Source organism: Takifugu rubripes, chromosome 1, assembly GCF_901000725.2.
Source record: "Takifugu rubripes chromosome 1, fTakRub1.2, whole genome shotgun sequence".
NCBI classification, from domain to species: domain Eukaryota; kingdom Metazoa; phylum Chordata; class Actinopteri; order Tetraodontiformes; family Tetraodontidae; genus Takifugu; species Takifugu rubripes.
Genome location: NC_042285.1, coordinates 1,701,895 through 1,718,789, shown reverse-complemented (window position 1 = coordinate 1,718,789; position 16,895 = coordinate 1,701,895). Strand labels below are relative to the sequence as shown.

The 16,895-nt window shown below is 45.3% G+C and overlaps 1 protein-coding gene and 1 non-coding gene across 4 annotated transcripts; both read left to right on the top strand.

Moving 5' to 3' along the window:
* Nucleotides 1–594: 594 nt before the first annotated feature.
* LOC115246562 (U5 spliceosomal RNA) lies at nucleotides 595–709 on the top strand. Its single transcript, XR_003885693.1, has one exon. It is a non-coding gene; the product is annotated as a U5 spliceosomal RNA (small nuclear RNA).
* Nucleotides 710–1,283: 574 nt separating this feature from the next.
* Nucleotides 1,284–16,672, top strand: arhgap27 (Rho GTPase activating protein 27). 3 transcript variants are annotated; one of them, XM_011614430.2, is made up of 18 exons: nucleotides 1,284–1,410; nucleotides 2,317–2,986; nucleotides 9,863–10,327; nucleotides 10,903–11,133; nucleotides 11,379–11,459; nucleotides 11,573–11,695; nucleotides 12,402–12,488; nucleotides 13,168–13,235; nucleotides 13,326–13,413; nucleotides 13,689–13,790; nucleotides 13,913–14,011; nucleotides 14,197–14,308; nucleotides 14,391–14,525; nucleotides 14,632–14,730; nucleotides 14,814–14,891; nucleotides 15,019–15,150; nucleotides 15,269–15,374; nucleotides 15,551–16,672. In XM_011614430.2, exons 2-18 carry the CDS (start codon nucleotides 2,369–2,371, stop codon nucleotides 15,726–15,728), a joined length of 2,802 nt encoding a protein of 933 aa, XP_011612732.2. In that variant the 5' UTR covers nucleotides 1,284–1,410; nucleotides 2,317–2,368; the 3' UTR covers nucleotides 15,729–16,672. The 3 variants fall into 3 exon arrangements, with proteins under 3 accessions (XP_011612732.2, XP_029706283.1, XP_003961073.3); XM_029850423.1 differs by having other exon boundaries at nucleotides 1,289–1,410; nucleotides 2,352–2,986; XM_003961024.3 differs by lacking the exons at nucleotides 1,284–1,410; nucleotides 2,317–2,986 and adding an exon at nucleotides 7,156–8,269.
* The last annotated feature ends 223 nt before the right edge of the window (nucleotides 16,673–16,895 follow it).

Genomic DNA, 16,895 nt, shown 5'->3' with positions numbered 1-16,895 from the left:
TTCGTGTCAATTATAAAGGAAATCATTAATTTGGATCGGAGTACGAATGAATGATTCTTGGCAAGGAAAATAAATTGCATACACGGTGCATCTATCAGCAATTTAAACGTTAACGTTTACTGGACAGTTCTGTAATGCAACGCTGGGAAAGTCCGGAAGAATTTTCGGTCCGTGGGCGGAAGACCATAGTCTGAGTCTCGCGTCCACAGAGCGCATGCGTAAATTTCTAAAACATTTTATATCGCCTTTTAAACGCACAAATACATTTTGATTGTAAAATAATCCTAAATGGAAATTAGCTTATGTTTTGTGTTATTTTAAACGCAGGGTCGTTCCTTCAAAAGCTATATGAGGCAGAAATCATGTAGCATTACCCATCATGCCTTGCGTACACCATTCAAAGCAATTTTAAAGCGCACATTTATGAGTAAAATACTTAAATTTTGTGTTAATTTGCTTAAATATAATTGTAAATGATGATTATGTTAATTTATGTTACATGTGATCAATAACGCACTGACTGCGTGTGACAACCATCATCGTATATTCTTTGACTGAGAGTTACACCTGTCTGGACAACGTAGCGAAGGTAGTACACTCATGTTTCTCTTCAGATCGTATAAATCTTTCGCCTTTTACTAAAGATTTCCGTGGGGAGGAACAACATGAGTTCGAATTAATTTTTTGCTGCCCTGCCTCGTGCGGGGCTTCCAATACTGTTGAAAAAAAGAGACGTGAATCCAACTACATTACCCAGAATTCTCTGTGGGGTAACGCTCTATGATGCCAACTAAAAGTTGTAAGCGCTCCACGGAGTTAACTTAACTATTGCGATTATTGACAAACGTGAAAGTAGTTTTTTATTTACATCTGGCAAACAACCATTTCAATGCAATTACCTCAACTTTTTTCCGATTTCGCACTGACAAAAAATTGATTCCTGTAATGTATAATATCCACTACTACTATATAGCAGAACTATAGTGGCTACCTATAAAGGGAAATCGGTGTTAAACACCTGAATTCCATCAGAGGGCCGAGTGGGGCACAAAGCAATGCAAATCAACGGGGGTAGAAGCAATATGCCAGTAAGAGACACAAGACTGGGAATGTTATCATCATGGTTTATTTCCAGACTTCTGATTCGCAAACATGCACACGCAACAAGACCAGACTGGGAAGTATGGTTAAATTCAGACTTCCCCTTTTGTGTGTGTTGTCTTTTGCGAGGGGGGCGGGGGCCTGGGCACCGTACTTAAACGAAAACCCCGTTGCTCACAGAACAGGAAACAAGAGCCTGAATCGAGCAGATGTCCAACAGTCAGCAGCAGTTTGGGCTCTGCAGCCAACGGGACTCAACCCTCTTCCAGGGAAGACAGATTCAATTAAAGTCTCTGGAAAACTCATCAGGCAAGTAGATGAAGTCTTCACCCAGATCTGTATGATGTCATTGTGGTCTGTATTGTTTTAATGCACTGATTTGCGCTACTGTGCGCAGTTAGGATGAAACCAGTCAACGTCATCTACTAAAACGTGCTCTGTTTAACAAGAAATTGATGTTGATTAATTATTTTCAGTGCATAATGCGTTAAAATTGTACTTTGTACAACTTTTGCCTACAGCTTTAGATTTAAATGTCTGCAGGGACATACCTTTTTCATATCAAACAATGAACATCTGCATTTATTTGTGGTGCTATAAGACACCAGGTTGTGAGTGTTTTCTGGGAAACAGCGCCTGATAAGTAAGTGTGAGCTCGATCGATGTGATGTGTGTCTGGTTTTATGCAGGCTTCCTGTTTTGTGGAGAGCCGGTTGTGAGGCTGCTGCTCTTGTCTGTGCACGCTCAGGTTGAAGTGGGTCTGCTGCAAATGGAAACTATTTCCTGTCTCATCCTTAACACAGAAGCTTTTACCCAAGGCAGACGTTTAAGCTAATGCATCAGCATCAAAGTCTTTACTAAACGCAAGCAGAAAGCTTGAATATGTCAAACACTGGATGGATTTAGAAATCGACACTCTGACCCCTAAATAACAGGCGGTGAAATGGGAGAGAGGAAAGAAAAAGCACCAAATGATTCCCCAAAATACCCCCAGAAAGAAAACAGCGACACAAAACAAGAATTATTATTGCAACAAAATAAACATGAGCACAAAAATCACAGCATGACCAGGACACATACAAGTAATATTAAAGAAGAAAAGATAGAAACACACCCACACACACACACACACACAGAGCAAAAAGATGTAAGTGGTGACATTTCCAACAGCTACATGTTAGAAACCACCAGAAGTCATATTTCCTTTATTTTCAGGTACTGAGATGTGGACCTTGTATCCATACTGACAGGAAGGGCCTCAACAACGATGCTCGTGTTGGTGCAGTATGACTTCCACTACACAGCCAAGGATGGTCGCCTCGTGTCCATCAAGCCCAATGAGAGTTACATCCTGGTCTGCAAGACCAACGAGCACTGGTGGCGCGTCCGCAGGGACCAGTGCAGCAGGCCCTTTTACGTCCCAGCCCAGTATGTGAAGGAGATGCCCAGCAGATCTGCGTCACCTGAGAGGGGCGACAAAATAACAGCAGTGGCGACTCAGCCGTCCTCTCGGGGTGCTTTGGGGGAGGATTTTGTATTCTGGGGGGATGTCCCAGAGACAGAGAAACCAGAACAAATTATGGATAAGGAATACCGCTCCGGGTCCTTGCTTAACTCTCAGCATCCTGACATCTCAGAACTTTATATGAAACCTGTGCCACGATATAGAAAACAGTCGGAAGATTCACTGCAGGATCATAACTCAAAACACGACGATGACGAGGATTTCCCTCAACCCCCGAATTTACCTCCATTGGACCCCGCGCCAGAGGAAAACCTCCCAGATTGTGGTGAACAGTTTGAGCCGACCGAGCCTGAGATTAAAGGAGAACCAGGGAGACAAGCAGCAGATGGAACGTTCTCTGCAGAAGCATCGACTGGTCAGGTAAGGTTTTCAGCCTGCAATAACATTTCCATTGATGCCTTTTACGTTGTCATTCTGTGATTTTAAAAAGTAGTAATTACATTCACCGGCAGATGTCGCTGTGGCGCCATTATTGTCAGAAACGTCCACGTAACAGCGTCGCCTTTTAAACCCAGTCAAGGCTTTTTTGCTTTCACAACTAAAGCTACTTGTTTCGTAATTTGAAACCCTTTGCTTTTATTGGCGTCAGCTAAATAATATATCATATCATATAAATAATAAAAAAAAAATATTAGAGCGAATAAGAATGTGTTGATTTAAAATATGTTTCCTGATCGCCCCCTAGTGGCGGGCCATGTTATAGTTCATTAACCCTTCCTGCACAAAACTAAAACTTTTTTTGTATTTTTAAATTTGGAAACTGGTTTTCTCTCAGTGTTCTCCCTCAGTGTTTAAACGCACGTATTCAAACTGAAATACTGTCCAACAATTACAGCTATTAAGCAGAATTCCTCACGGCACTCACTAAATAACTTAGTGTGGACTTTGCGCCATTGATCAGGAATAAACTTGATTGAATTAGAGTTGACAGAGAGAGAATAAACTGAAGATCCCCTTCACATCGAGGAGCCTCCTAACTTGGAACACCACGGTAGTTGAGTTCACGCTATCTGTGCCAGCTCATCAGCATATGAATGAGCGGTCCATCCGAACCATCTCGGTGGATGAAGAGAGGTGTTTTCTCTCGAGAAATAGCCCAGTAAAACCAGCTGATTCACCCTCAGGCGGGAGCTTTTCACGGGTGTGTACGCCTACAGCGTTGGATCCGGACTAAATTTAGTAGAAGCCGAACTATTTCGGCAGAGAGTTCAACTTTTCCGGTGCGGGGATTCGACCCGACATCGAAGGTCTGAGGAATCGGCTCCGCTCGGCGCGCACTCGGATGCAAAACAGGTAACAAACAGGTCGCGTCGGCTGGGTGGTGTCTTCGGAGAGCAGGAAGGAGTTAAGTCCGAAAGCTGCCAGCCACTCCCAAACCTCCAGCTGCTACCTGCTTTCCCGGCTTTGGTGGAGATCCTGGGAATTCTGATTAAAAGCACCACTGGGAGAACGCGCGACGCTTTTGCGCTCAGATGCGCGCGTGTGCCACCCGAGATGTAACCTGTTAGATTTAAGGACACTTTAATGTGGCTGTCAGGTAAGTCCGCTTTCGTACACCTGTTGCAGAGTTCCAGCCCGCCCGTGGAGGAGAAAGTCGTGTAATGGCTGCAGCCTCTCCAGTAGAACCAGTCTCTCCGTGCGCATCATAACCGGCGCGTTTGGTTCTTTCCTGGGGGGTCTGAAGCGCTTTAACAAGCAATTGTGAGATAAACGCTGCTCATAGCCTGAGATTTACTGGGGGGGGGGGGGGGGGGGGGGGTCCGGCTGTTGGAGCGAGGCCACGGACGTGCCAGGACCCCTCAAAAACCTCTATTCTCACCCCACAATAGAGGAGCTATCTCCATGGTGATGTGAGGGGGAGCCTGGCCCAACTTTCTCTCTCTCTGCACGTACGTGCGCGCGCATAATGGGCCAAGCAATTGGCTCAAATGTAGGTCGCCTCAACTGGAGGCTTCTGCGGGGTTTTTTTGTGTTGTGCACAAACTCCATTAGCGTTAACACGCTGGCCTGTGCCCTTATTTCCTGCGTTCTTCTTTTAATAGGGTGTGAATGTCATTTTTTCTGCAGAATTCTGCCGAAGAAATCAAACTTCTAATGAACAATAAGTCTAAAATCTTCAATTGCTGCAAGAGCTGCTGCAACCCTGGCGCCCTTTATGTGATATTTATGTTGGATAATGAAAGCAGAAATGCTGGGAACCTTTATTAGTTTATGGAGGGTTTTTTGTGGTCGTGTTGCAGGTAGTTATAAAGATGAGTGGGTTTTCTCTGTTTGATGGCTGCACCGCCGGTACGGCTGATGGAGGCTGCTGTCAGCGGGTGTCCAGGGGACTGGTGCTGCTCTCCATCTTGAGCAAAACGAGCATTTTGATATTTGGGAGGTGAGCTTGCTGGAGAGCAGCTTGCCTGCAGGTAATTCCAGCTGCTCTACGACACAAATCTAATGCCAAAACAAGACAAGAACTGCTCCAACAGGTAGTGTGAGAATGTTATCAGGGCTCGCTGTACATCATCAGTGCCTCACACACACACACACACACACACACACACACGTGCTCTTTAAATCTTACTCCACACTGATAAACGCAGCCATCAGCAGTTTGTGGTTAAAGGAACTTTGCATTTTGCTGCCACTAAAATTCCAGCCATCTGAAATATTCTTTTAATTGTTGTGTATTTAAGGAGACGTCTTATTTTTGCCCGTGCTGAACGCCTCACACACATATTTGAGCTGAACCCTGTGACAGCACACGTGCACCTTTAGAGATGAGGTGGGGGGTTGCTGCCCTGGGGAGGAGCCTCATCTCTTTATGGATGGTTAGAGAGGGGCCTGAATGTGCTACTGTGATTTAATCTCAGCCAGTTAGATGTAGTTTAGGAGCAGCCAGGTGGACAAGCACCTGAGTATATTATTAGCTGCCTGTTTATTCATGTAGAAGTGAAATATTATATAAATGCAGATGTGGCTCCGCCTCCAGGGCCACAAGAATGTTGTTCTGCCGTATTTCCGAAGAAGCCTGGAAACCGACTCCAACGGAAACTTCAGTATTTGTCTGTTTTATGAGGAGGAATCAATCATTTACAGTATCAAACATTGGATTTTTAAATATCTCTACTAGGGCAAACTGGTAATATTTATGGATCTAGTGCTTTCGTACTGCTCCCGATTCTTTCACACGGATGAGACAGACGTCATATATGAAGCAGTGGAAGGTGAATGAGACCTGGGGAGGCCCACGGAACAGCAGTATTCACTATAAACCACCCCTCTGAGAGCATGAATTTGGCTAAATAAACCTCCCGTTCAGGCACCATCTTTGTTTGGATTTGGGAATACAGTTGAAAACGGCTCGAGCAGCTTCGTGTGTGAGATAAATGGGATATTTGTTCAGCCAGATGAGAAGTTACAGCAGAAGGCCTTTATTTTTACAGCACATCTCAAGAGAATGTTTTAGAGCGCCTATAAATTACAGGGTTCCGGACTGTAAAGTAGTTTGTTCATCTAGCACGTGGAGCACGGGCTTGGAAAGCAGAACGCCTGCATTTTTCCAGACTTTCACTTTGACTTTCTTCTCCAGGCGACTTGAGACGCCTGGTTGTGCTGAGAGTCCTGTAAAGCCATTGTGGAGGTAGCTTCAGCTGGGCTTTTGTTCCCGGCTGCGTGAGTCACATGGTATCGGTGTCGCTCCCATTTGCAGAATGTCTCAGAGTCTGACGACTACCTGAGCGCTGAGTATCGCAGTCAGCTGGAATCTTTAAAGATGGACCGTCAGGTTCTGTGGTGGTGCTGGTGATACCCACACACGCTCTGGAATCCGAGGACTCTAAGAGCAATTAATAATGTCCCTCCCACACAAAATGTGTTGGAATTCTGCCTTTAATGCGCCGATAAGGACGATGGAATCGTCTGTATTTGGGCCAGGAGGAATGTGATGTAAGAGACGGGGGCGGAGCTTAGCAGATTCAATGGCCCAACTGTCTTCTTTGTGGCGTGATTTGGGGCTCAATTTGGTTCTCCGTTGTTTGACTGGATCAGCACTAATGTGGTTAAGTAATCACGCATATTGCTGCTTCATGGCTTCGCAGAGGGCAGCGAGTTTTCCTGCTGGGAGCCTTTCAGCCTCGATCTCGCCTAAGGTCGGCGTTTAGGTTAGGTTGTGCTGGAAGAAGACGCCAGGGTCAAAGCATCTGTGCCCTAACCCTTATTCTTGGTACATCTGAGGGACTGTCAAATATTTGGGCAATAAAACCAAATGGTCTGAGTATTTCAGGAAACGCCGTTTCTATGGAGGATGTTGTAGTTCCTCATTGTTTGAATATGTACATGATATATTTGGCAGCGTCTTCCAAGTGTAAAAGGAGCACAGCTTATGCAACCAGGGGGACACTCAAGGCCCACTGACCTCCGTATGTTCTGACTCCCACGTCTCCGTATTACACAGGTCGTTTTTGGAAGAAAAAAAAGCATTTCCACCAGCGACAAAATGAAATAATTTCTTATTTTTGCAGTGTAATCTAGACTTTGTTAGATTTCTTTAGCCTTTTCTGACATTCCGATTGGCCACCAGAGGACGTTTAACCGCCTTGATGACTTCCCGTGCTATTGTCCTGTTTTTTTTAGTACATTTCTTTTCTGAGCAAAACCTCGACCTTGGACACCAGTCCAAGAGGTCAACAAACATGCTAACGCATGATCACAATCTATAAATCTATGCCATAAAGGTCTCTGACCACCATAAAGTCATATTAAAGCAAAGTCATCACAGAGGATCGCTAATGCGTTGGGTTCGTATTTCCCAACCAATTACAAATATTAGCTAACAAAATCACGAAACATGTACCAATTAGCACGACAGACACACAGTAAAGTCTATTTGAGATTAACCTTTGCCCCAGAACACTCAACAGAAAGCAGCCATAAAAGTGCCAGCTGTCTTCCAGATGTTGCCACATGTAGAAGGACGTTCTGGCACTCTAACGGAATATTTGGTTCCGAGAACTTCCTATTTCTAATTTTCCTTTACTGCGATCTCTTTAGAGCCCAAAGCAGCTGTCAAGGCATTCTGGGAGGTCAGGGTCTGATACAGGTGCTGCACATCCGGACTTTTGATCATATCTTTGGTATTCTGCAACCTGCCGTTGTTCTTCTTTCGAGAGCGATCCTAAAATAAGTCCGAGCTAAGCTAACGTTTCCTTTCTACTGGTGGTGCACAGAAGCAGGAAGTAGATTGCAGTGCGCTTTGTCTTTTGCCTTTGACTCTGTTTTGGCAGACGGTTACCCTCTACACTCCATCCTGCGTGGATTAATTCACACACACACACACACACACACACACACACACACACACACACACACACACACACACACACACACACACACACACAGTCCCTTCCTGCTGCTTCTGTAACACAGCCCACAGTTCTGCTTTCTGTCTGGGCTGCAGCAGTCGTAGCTGAGAGGCGGCCGAGGGCGTCTCGTCTCTGTGGCATCACAAGTTTGTGCGACACATTTGTGTGCTCGCGGTCGGATCACGGCTCCCGTCAATCATCAAGTAACCATGATATGAACATGGTGGACATGTACTCGAGGGCTTGGTCGGGTCACCGGGCCCAGCGGGGCTTGAGTCTGCCGGTGGGTCCGCAGGTAAGCCACCATCAGACTTGCTTTCTTTATGATTTTTCAGCGGGTATCGTCAGGACGCTTCCAACTTTTCTTGTACTTCCTGTTTTTTTTTTTTGTCCCCGCATGTTTTCCTGTACTGAGAAAAGTGCCACTGACAGATGTCAACAACGGTCTTGTGAAGAGGGTTAGATCGATGCTTTTGGCCTTGAATCACATGGTCGTCTGTCGGCAGCAAACACGGTTCTCTTCTGTTTTCACGCCGTTCTGAGTCAAAACATAGGAAACATTTCAGAAGGAAATAGAATGCTTCCTTTCTTCTCAAATGTTCTGCTTTTGTGAACAATACAAACAGACGCGGCTCCACGTCGTGCTGATTAAAACCACTAACTTGGTGCTCAAACACTGGTTTTTGAAGTGTGCAGGTAATGGATGGAGAACAGCTGCATGACGCACGAACGCATCACAGTGTTGTTTCAGATTCCTCAGAATGGAGGCAACTTCACTGACATGTTTAGAGTGACCAGGGCTGAGGCCAACTCACAGATAAGCTGGTTAAAAAACCAAGGTGGGGTGTTAGGTGGTGTTTTTCTCTGTAAGTGAAGTAATCAGCTGATGTAAAAAGCAGCAGGAAGTTGCAAAATGACCAAAAAAAGCATCAATCAAAGAGCAATATTTACAAGCGAAACGCCACATTTGCACTGTTTACTCTCGATAGCACTCTGCTGCCGCTGCCTTCAGGGTCGGGGCGTTCCTGTGTCACACTGTCAGAGATCAATGAAGCAATTCTTTCATTTCCTGCCCTGGCTTCTGGGTCGCTCGTCTAGCTGTCCGCATCGATTTGTCTCGGGGTTATATCTCCACCAAAGTGGAGGCAGCGGAAGTCGGCACACTGATATCGTTCAATAGAGGACCCTGAACGCACCGCCTAGAGGGGTGACGGGGGGTGAAGTCGTGTCCACGAGCGATCGGCCCGGTTTCAAATATAATCGCTCATGCGTGTTGGAGCATTTTATGGTGGAACTTTGTGGGTTGTAACTTGGTAACTCCCACTGTTTATTAGTTAAAGCTTGTGATGTATTGTGGACATAAAGAAGTGTTGCACGCCATCTGTGTTGAGCTTGTGTTTACTATGAAACAGACCACCACCACCCCACCACCACCATCACCACCACCACCACCGCTGAAATTGTGGACTAAAAACAGTTCCGCTTTTCCAAAAACTGGATTTTGTTTTTTAGGTGGGGGGGACCAGAGATTTCTGGTCAACTCTAAACTATCTGACAGGATAAAATGTGCACGCCTCTGTTCCAGGCCCTGCGCCATCTTAAATGACTCGGTGGATTCTGGGTTGTTGCTGTCACCACTGCAGCTGCAGCAGGAACATCTAACTACGGCATTTCTGTCCCTTCTGTTTCGCTCTTCTTGTTCTTGCTTTAGCGGCTAGCTGTTTGCAGGCTGGTCAAAGTATTTTTGCTTCGCTCGACTGTAAAAGCGATGATGCAGAAGCGTTTATGAGCGCAATAAGAATGTTTTTTTTTATTGGTTGTACAACTGGGAGCAGTCTGTTTATGCTCCAGCTTCTTCTAAGCAATTTCTTTGTTGGTTTCATCGCAGGTGGAGGATGAAACGTCCCCGTCGGCTGTTTACGTGAACGTAGAGCAGCTTCGCCAAAGCATTTCCGAGTCTACGTCTTCCTGCTCTCCTTCCTACCTGGATCTGACTGGATGGGAGGTGCACGTTGACCAGGAAAGTGGACAGGAGTATTATTACCACCCCAGCACGGGGCAGACCACCTGGGACAAGCCTTGCTTAGAATCCCCCACTTACTCTGAACACCTCACAGCAGGGAATCCTCTGCCCCCTTCGCCTCCTCTTTCTCCTGCCTTCTCTCCATCCCCCGCCTCTCCTACGCCTGTGTGGAGCTCAGACTGGGAGCAGCTGGTGGATGAGACGAGCGGTCGCCCCTACTTCTACAACCCAATGTCTGGGGAGACGACCTGGGAGCCTCCGGAGCAGCTGAGCCCGTACCCTCCACTGATGGAGCCCATGAGCGTGCACAGGTTTCACGAGGACGGCCCGGTAAGGACGACCCGGCTGCTCCACTTAGGCTGGCTCCGCTTTTAGCTTCACCCAGGGGAAAGCTGTAAATACAGTCTAGTTTAATGGAAACCACAGAGCAAACCAGACTCATTTTCACCCAGAAACGTCCCACAGCACCAGCGCAGAATATCCCCAACAGAGGATAAAGTGTCCAACTTTAGAAGAACATACGGTTTCATTCACGCTGTACGTTTAAAAAGGTAGAAATGCACAAAGCGTGTATGAAACAGTCTAAGTTTGGCACATGGCCTGCAATGACGCAATGCTTGGAGGAAGCGTCTCGGATGCTTCTGAGGCAGGAAGTCGCTGGTAGCACCACAAATTACCGTTTTGTTTTACTTCAAAGATACGTCTGTGGAGCTTCTCAAAGCCTTTAGCTCAAAAGCAAAACATCTTTAGATCTTAAGAGAAGTCCAGCAATTGAAAAAGGTTTCAGAGTGAAAGAATTTAGTTAAAATAAGCTTTAGCTTGTGGTTATGCTAAGCTAAAGGGTTATAAAGTGTTCCATTAGTCATTCCACCACCTTCAGGTGTTTTATTTGTGTGCGCCCTCAGCCCCCTTTACCTGAGGAGGACTATCCTCAGGATGAGGACCAAGACGCAGAAGAGCCAGAGGAGCTCCTCGCCACAGGCCCCCCCACGCTGCCCAAAGAGTACATGCTGCGTCACGTGGGTCGGCCCATCATCCCCCGGGCCAGCCTGGACCGCAGCACCCCTGCAGGCTGGAGCCTCAGCGTGGATCCTACCGGGGCGTGGGTGTTCACCAGCGAGCACTCTCCAGAGCAGGTAGCACGGAGGACCGAGTGAAAGGGGGGGGGGGGGGTTAAACAGTGAAAATCCTCAGGTCAGAGACTTGAGTTAAGAAGAAACTTGGCAGCATCTCGTAGCAGCATTGAGAACCTGCACACACGCTCAACGTTTGTTAGCAGGAATACTTGTTATATTGTATAACATAGCAGATAATCCAGCATTCACTTAGCGGGGTAATTATTGTGAGTCATTTTTTTACCTGCATGTTTGTTATTTAACAGTGGATCAAGTCTGTGGATGATAGAGGACACACCTACTATTACCTAAGAGATGGAAGCAGGTCTCTCTGGAACCTACCTGAGGTAAACAGGTTTGTGCATCTTCAAAACAAGAACAAAAAAAAAATGGTTTTACCATTCTGCATGAAAAAAATATGGGTCTGTGCTGGTTAATGGAATTATTTTGACTCTTCCAGGCTCCCGTAGCTCCGGGCCAGTCCAGGGCCGAGAACGGCGTCGAAGGCGAAAACACGTCGGTCATCAAAAACTGGAGACAGACCGTGGGACCTGCACAGCTGGGCTCACCCCAGGATGACGGGGTACACACACACACACACACACACACACACACACACACACACACACACACACACACACATGCACAGGCCTGCGTGTACACGTGGTGTCACACATCCAGGGTGTGTCTGCTGGCTTTAGCTGAATGCTTTAGTCAGACAGGAGCCGTCGGGCCAGGTCCCTGTTTAACGACAGACGCTCCCATGTTTTTGAGCCCTTATTTAGCAAAGCAAATCCAGTCTGGCGCGTTCAGAGCTCCACAACGCGGACGCGCAAGATCGACTCTTGATGCAGAAACACTCGGCAGGCGCTTTCTAAAAATATGGTCCTTTTTCAATTATTTTTTTTTTTGCTATCAGTAATTCTCCGCTTAAATAAACACGCTGCCACAAGTATGTGGACACTTTTGACGAAGAGAAGGTGAGGTTTTCCACTCAGGTTGTCCGCCCAGCCTTCTCAATTCTGGGTCCTTTGCGTGTTGGCTTTTATTTAACTGCAGTCTGGACAACTGTTTTCACATCTCTCTGCCCTTTTAAATTCTAAACTTTATCACTATAGAATCAGAATCAGAATAAAAAGGTCAGAGGAGGTTCTCACCATGAGAACTGTAACTTTGGTGACTGTTCCTCTATTTATGGAGGTTATGAATCAGCCTGAACGTGGTGCTCCGATGAGGGGAATTCTGCCTGGTTCTGATCCTCTCTGGCATCTGCTGTCTTCCCCCTGCAGAGGTTCTTCCCGACGCACCGGAGGAAAACGTCAGACTACAGCAGCGACAGCTCCAGCACTGGAAACTCTCCAGAGACGCAGCATCATGTGAGTTTTCACTCAATCCTGAACCAAAATCACGACCCTCCACTCAGCTCGGTGCCCCTCTGAACGCCACTCTGTCTCTCTAAAGGCTTTTGGGTACAGATGCTGGAGGAAGCCCTATTACCTGACCTCCAGGTGGCTTCGCTATAACGTGGGTTGTTGGTTCGAGTGCTCACCTGAGCTCAGTTCATAGATAGCGTCGTCTATCTATGACGGGCCAGGTTTTTAAAATCACCCCGGCAACAGGGGAATTCTCTGTCTCAGTCATGTGACGGCGTCTGATGTTTCACTCTCTGGACCTTGTAAATAATTCTAGCGACATTTCCCACAGTGTAATGGGACAGAATGTGGAAGTGTTGGTCAGTTTCATCATTGTGACATTATGATCAGAGCCCGTTGCTCTGCCCTTATTTAACCGGTGACTCAGGGAGAGAGAGTTATGCTCACAGGAAGGGAGTCGCACGTTTATTGGTGTCATTTGGAGACAATGAGCTGTTTTTAGTGTTTATTTTTCACTATGATTAATTAATTAGAAACGTTAATCAGACAAAGATTCCATATTCTGTTCAAACGTCTCATTGTGTGTGCGTGTGTGCGTGTGTGTGTGTGTGTCCAGCTGAGCTCATCAACATTCGTACATGAATCACACATAAACGATTTAAAACATCTTCATCGTTATCAGGTGCAGAACCTGGAAAAAGCCGGAATCCTCAATAAAACAAAGGTGTCTGAAAACGGCAAGAAAGTAAGGTGAGCTCGGACTTGACGCAGGTCTCACGTGTTCCTGGGTGCGTTCGGCGTCACGTGTCATCTTCTTCTGTGGTCACTCCAACGTTTCAGGAAAAACTGGACCCAGACGTGGACGGTTCTCCACGGAGGGGTGCTCACATTCCACAAAGACCCCAAATCCACCGCCACCGGAGCATCGGTATGCTGCAATAGTTATAATAGTAATAGTTAATAATACATAATATAAGCGCTCATCCACATGAATGTTCTCGTGTTTTGTAAGTGTAGATAAATACACACGCCTTTTATCCATTAGTATTATCTCAGGAGCCCGCAGGTTAGATTTAAAATAATTTTATTGGAATACTCCATTTTTGGTGAATTTTAAGTGTGTTAGACTGGTGAGCCGTCAGGTTAGAGTCCTCTTTGTTTTGTGGAATCTAAACACTGAGTTTTTTTTATTATTTCATGCAGAACAAAACCAATCAGATTGTCCCAGAGGTCACAGTGGACCTGAAAGGAGCGACTATTTGCTGGGCCACAAAAGACAAATCCAGCAAAAAGAATGTTTTGGAGGTTTGTGGGCGGATTAAACTCCAGATCCAAGAAGGGAGCCACCTCTTCTGGACCCAAACTCAGTTTTTATCAACATAAACTGCCAATGCTTGATGAAACGCGTCTCTTTATCTCCTCCCCAGTTAAAAACTAAGAACGCGGTGGAATTCCTGATACAGTACGACACAGAAAGCATCATTGTTGACTGGCACCGAGTCCTGACCGATACCATACGACAACTGGTGAGAAGTTTAGCAGCTGTAGTTGCTAACGGCTAACTGATGACAAGATTCCTGTCATCATTGCCCTGAAGTCAGTCAGATCTGTCCAACTTTAAATGAAATAATGATAGCAAAAAATTAAAATGGAAGCCTTATTAGAAAATATAGATATGATGATGACTGGCGTGTTTATTGGTGCCCTCCAGGAGTACCAGGACCACCCTTCTGACGAGGAGGACGGAGACTTGTACGACAAGATCGGCTGCACCGACGCGGCTCGGGACGACCGGTTTGGAAGCGGCCCCGATAAGCGTCGATGTAGGTTGAACAGTTGACGTCATCAGTGTCGACCCAGTTGGAACGGCAGGCGGAGTGTCTATAAATGTCTGAAACTTTTCAGCCAATAGGCCGAGTGTCACACATTCGTCCAGCTCTGCGGGGGACACGGACCCAAAAAGGGTTCGAACCAAGCTGATGAAGTTCCTCATGAAACGCCCCACGCTGCAGTCCGTCAAGGAGAAAGGATACATTCGAGGTGATTGCAGCTCCACATGCACTTATAGTGCATTAGATTGAAAAGTACCCACCCACTCTTACTACACCTAAATTCTTATTCATAATAATGTACTTTTTCCTCATAGACAATGTGTTTGGCTGCCATTTGGCCACACTGTGTGCACAAGAGAAGACCACGGTCCCACGTTTTGTGGAGAAATGCATCAAAGCAGTGGAAAAAAGAGGTACTCTCTGCCTGACACATGAATAAAATTATGGTGTGGGTCACGGATTACTTTGTAAACATTCCTTTTCTTTTGATTTTAAGGTTTGGACATTGATGGACTTTACAGAGTGAGCGGAAATCTCGCTGTCATTCAGAAGCTACGTTACAAGGCCGATCACGGTAAAACCCGCATGTGATTTTAGGATATACTGTAGAGGACATTTCTAAGTCGGTGCAAGTCTACGTTGTGGACAACACTGCCCCCTGCTGTGCTGTAATGAGAGGTGCATGTGCTGTGTGCCCACAGAGGAACTGGACCTGGAGGATGGTCAGTGGGAGGATGTTCACGTCATCACTGGAGCGCTCAAGTTGTTTTTTCGAGAGCTTCCCGAGCCCCTTTTCCCCTTCGGCCACTTCAATAAGTTCGTCGCAGCCATCAGTAAGCACATTTCAAAACCAGTGTCCTATTTTTAATCCAACAAACGGATACTATCATCTGGTTTGATGCGATTATCTCTGGGTAATTGATGTTATATTCACATGTTATGTTTTTCCAGGGAACCCTGATTACAACAAAAAGCTGTCATGCATTTACGAGCTGGTCAAATCCCTTCCTTCGGCAAATCACGATACCATGAAGCTTCTTTTCGGGCATTTACGAAGGTTAGGTCACTTCCATTAAAACATTTATCATCCTGTAACATTCCCAGCAGACCGACGGATGCCAGTCTAACACTTCAAATCCAGAATGTCCATAATTTCCCTTCTAAAACATGAATGGAAAACATTGTCTTGACACTATGAAACCAGAATGATTGCTTCTTTTTCCCCTCCGACAGGGTCATTCAGTACGGGGATGACAATCGAATGACTGTGCAGAACGTGGCAATTGTATTTGGTCCGACTCTCCTCCGGCCTGAGATGGAGTCGCAAAACATCGCTATGCACATGGTCTTCCAGAATCAGATTGTAGAGTTCATCTTGAATGAATACGATCGCCTCTTCTACTCCAGCTAAAGAGGCAACAATCACAGACCTGTATGAATGTCAACATGCTCCAAGGTTTAGATGTTTCTCTTGGGTTTACACGCAGGTTGAGTGCTACACTGAAAACAAACCTCCTGTCATGAAATTGGTTAAAGGTTTCTACCAGTTTTCTCTGCTCAGAGTGTTTCGACGTTCTAACCATGTACAGAAATTTCACAAAATGATCCTCAAGTAGAAAATATGAAGCACGTTCAACCACTGCTGTGCCCAGATTTACTCCAAAGGAGCTGGACGTTGTTATCCCTGGCAGTATTGTTTTGTGACAGGAAGTGGCGCCACATACGTGGAACCAGGTGTTACCTCCTGTGTCGCAGCTTAAGCTCATCACTTTGTCGGAGAAAGCCTGGGTGACTTGCTCACGTAGCCGATTTAACCTCACGAGTCATATTCTGGTTGTATTGTTTGTTCAGATCACCGTGAAAAACCCTTGGACCAATGTATTAATTCTGTCTTTAAGTGTAAATGCTTCTGTCTTTATTTTAGAAAATCTAATTCTGATTCTGATTGTTTTCATTTTTAAACTGCAATATGTCACTTATGGCAATAACTGTCATTTTATTCTAATATTGAGCTTTTATTTCTTGGTTTCAGTTTTACTCATGACTTTTACTGTAATATAGTAATGTATAAAAAGCCTTATGAATCTTGCTGTGAAGTAGAGTTTGATATAGAGTATTTGTGCAATCTATAGATTATTTTCCAGTAAAGGGTAAAACATAATTTTCTCAATGAAAAGGCTGTATAGTGTTTTCTTAGAAATATAATCTACAATTGTTTGACGTCTGTCAAAGAAAAGGACACTGAACGATAAAAATGGATTCTAGAAAAGGTTTGACATGTACATAGAAATAGATGCTATTTCGATTGTCAAAAAGCACAGATTATTCGTAATAAAATAACTTTGCAAACCAAAAGTATTGTTTATTTAATTTGGATACATAATGTGCTATGTGTGTAAAAATGCTTAAAAATACTCAATTGAATTAATTTAAATTGAAAGCGATTCGTATCAGTATCATATGATAGTTTATGCTAAAGAACATTTACATGGTTTCCCATTTTAATGGTTAATTTCTATGCTGATAAGTATCGCTCCGGCGTACAAACGCTATGCCAAAATTCGGAATTGAGCCTGGA

Excerpts from the sequence above, each read along its gene's own strand:
- arhgap27 (XM_029850423.1), top strand. The coding sequence starts at position 1,311 with ATGTCCAACAGTCAGCAGCAGTTTGGGCTCTGCAGCCAACGGGACTCA. Across the intron at positions 11,134-11,378 it reads GCGAGCACTCTCCAGAGCAG|TGGATCAAGTCTGTGGATGA; the intron begins GTAGCACGGAGG and ends GTTATTTAACAG. Across the intron at positions 13,791-13,912 it reads GCAAAAAGAATGTTTTGGAG|TTAAAAACTAAGAACGCGGT; the intron begins GTTTGTGGGCGG and ends TCTCCTCCCCAG.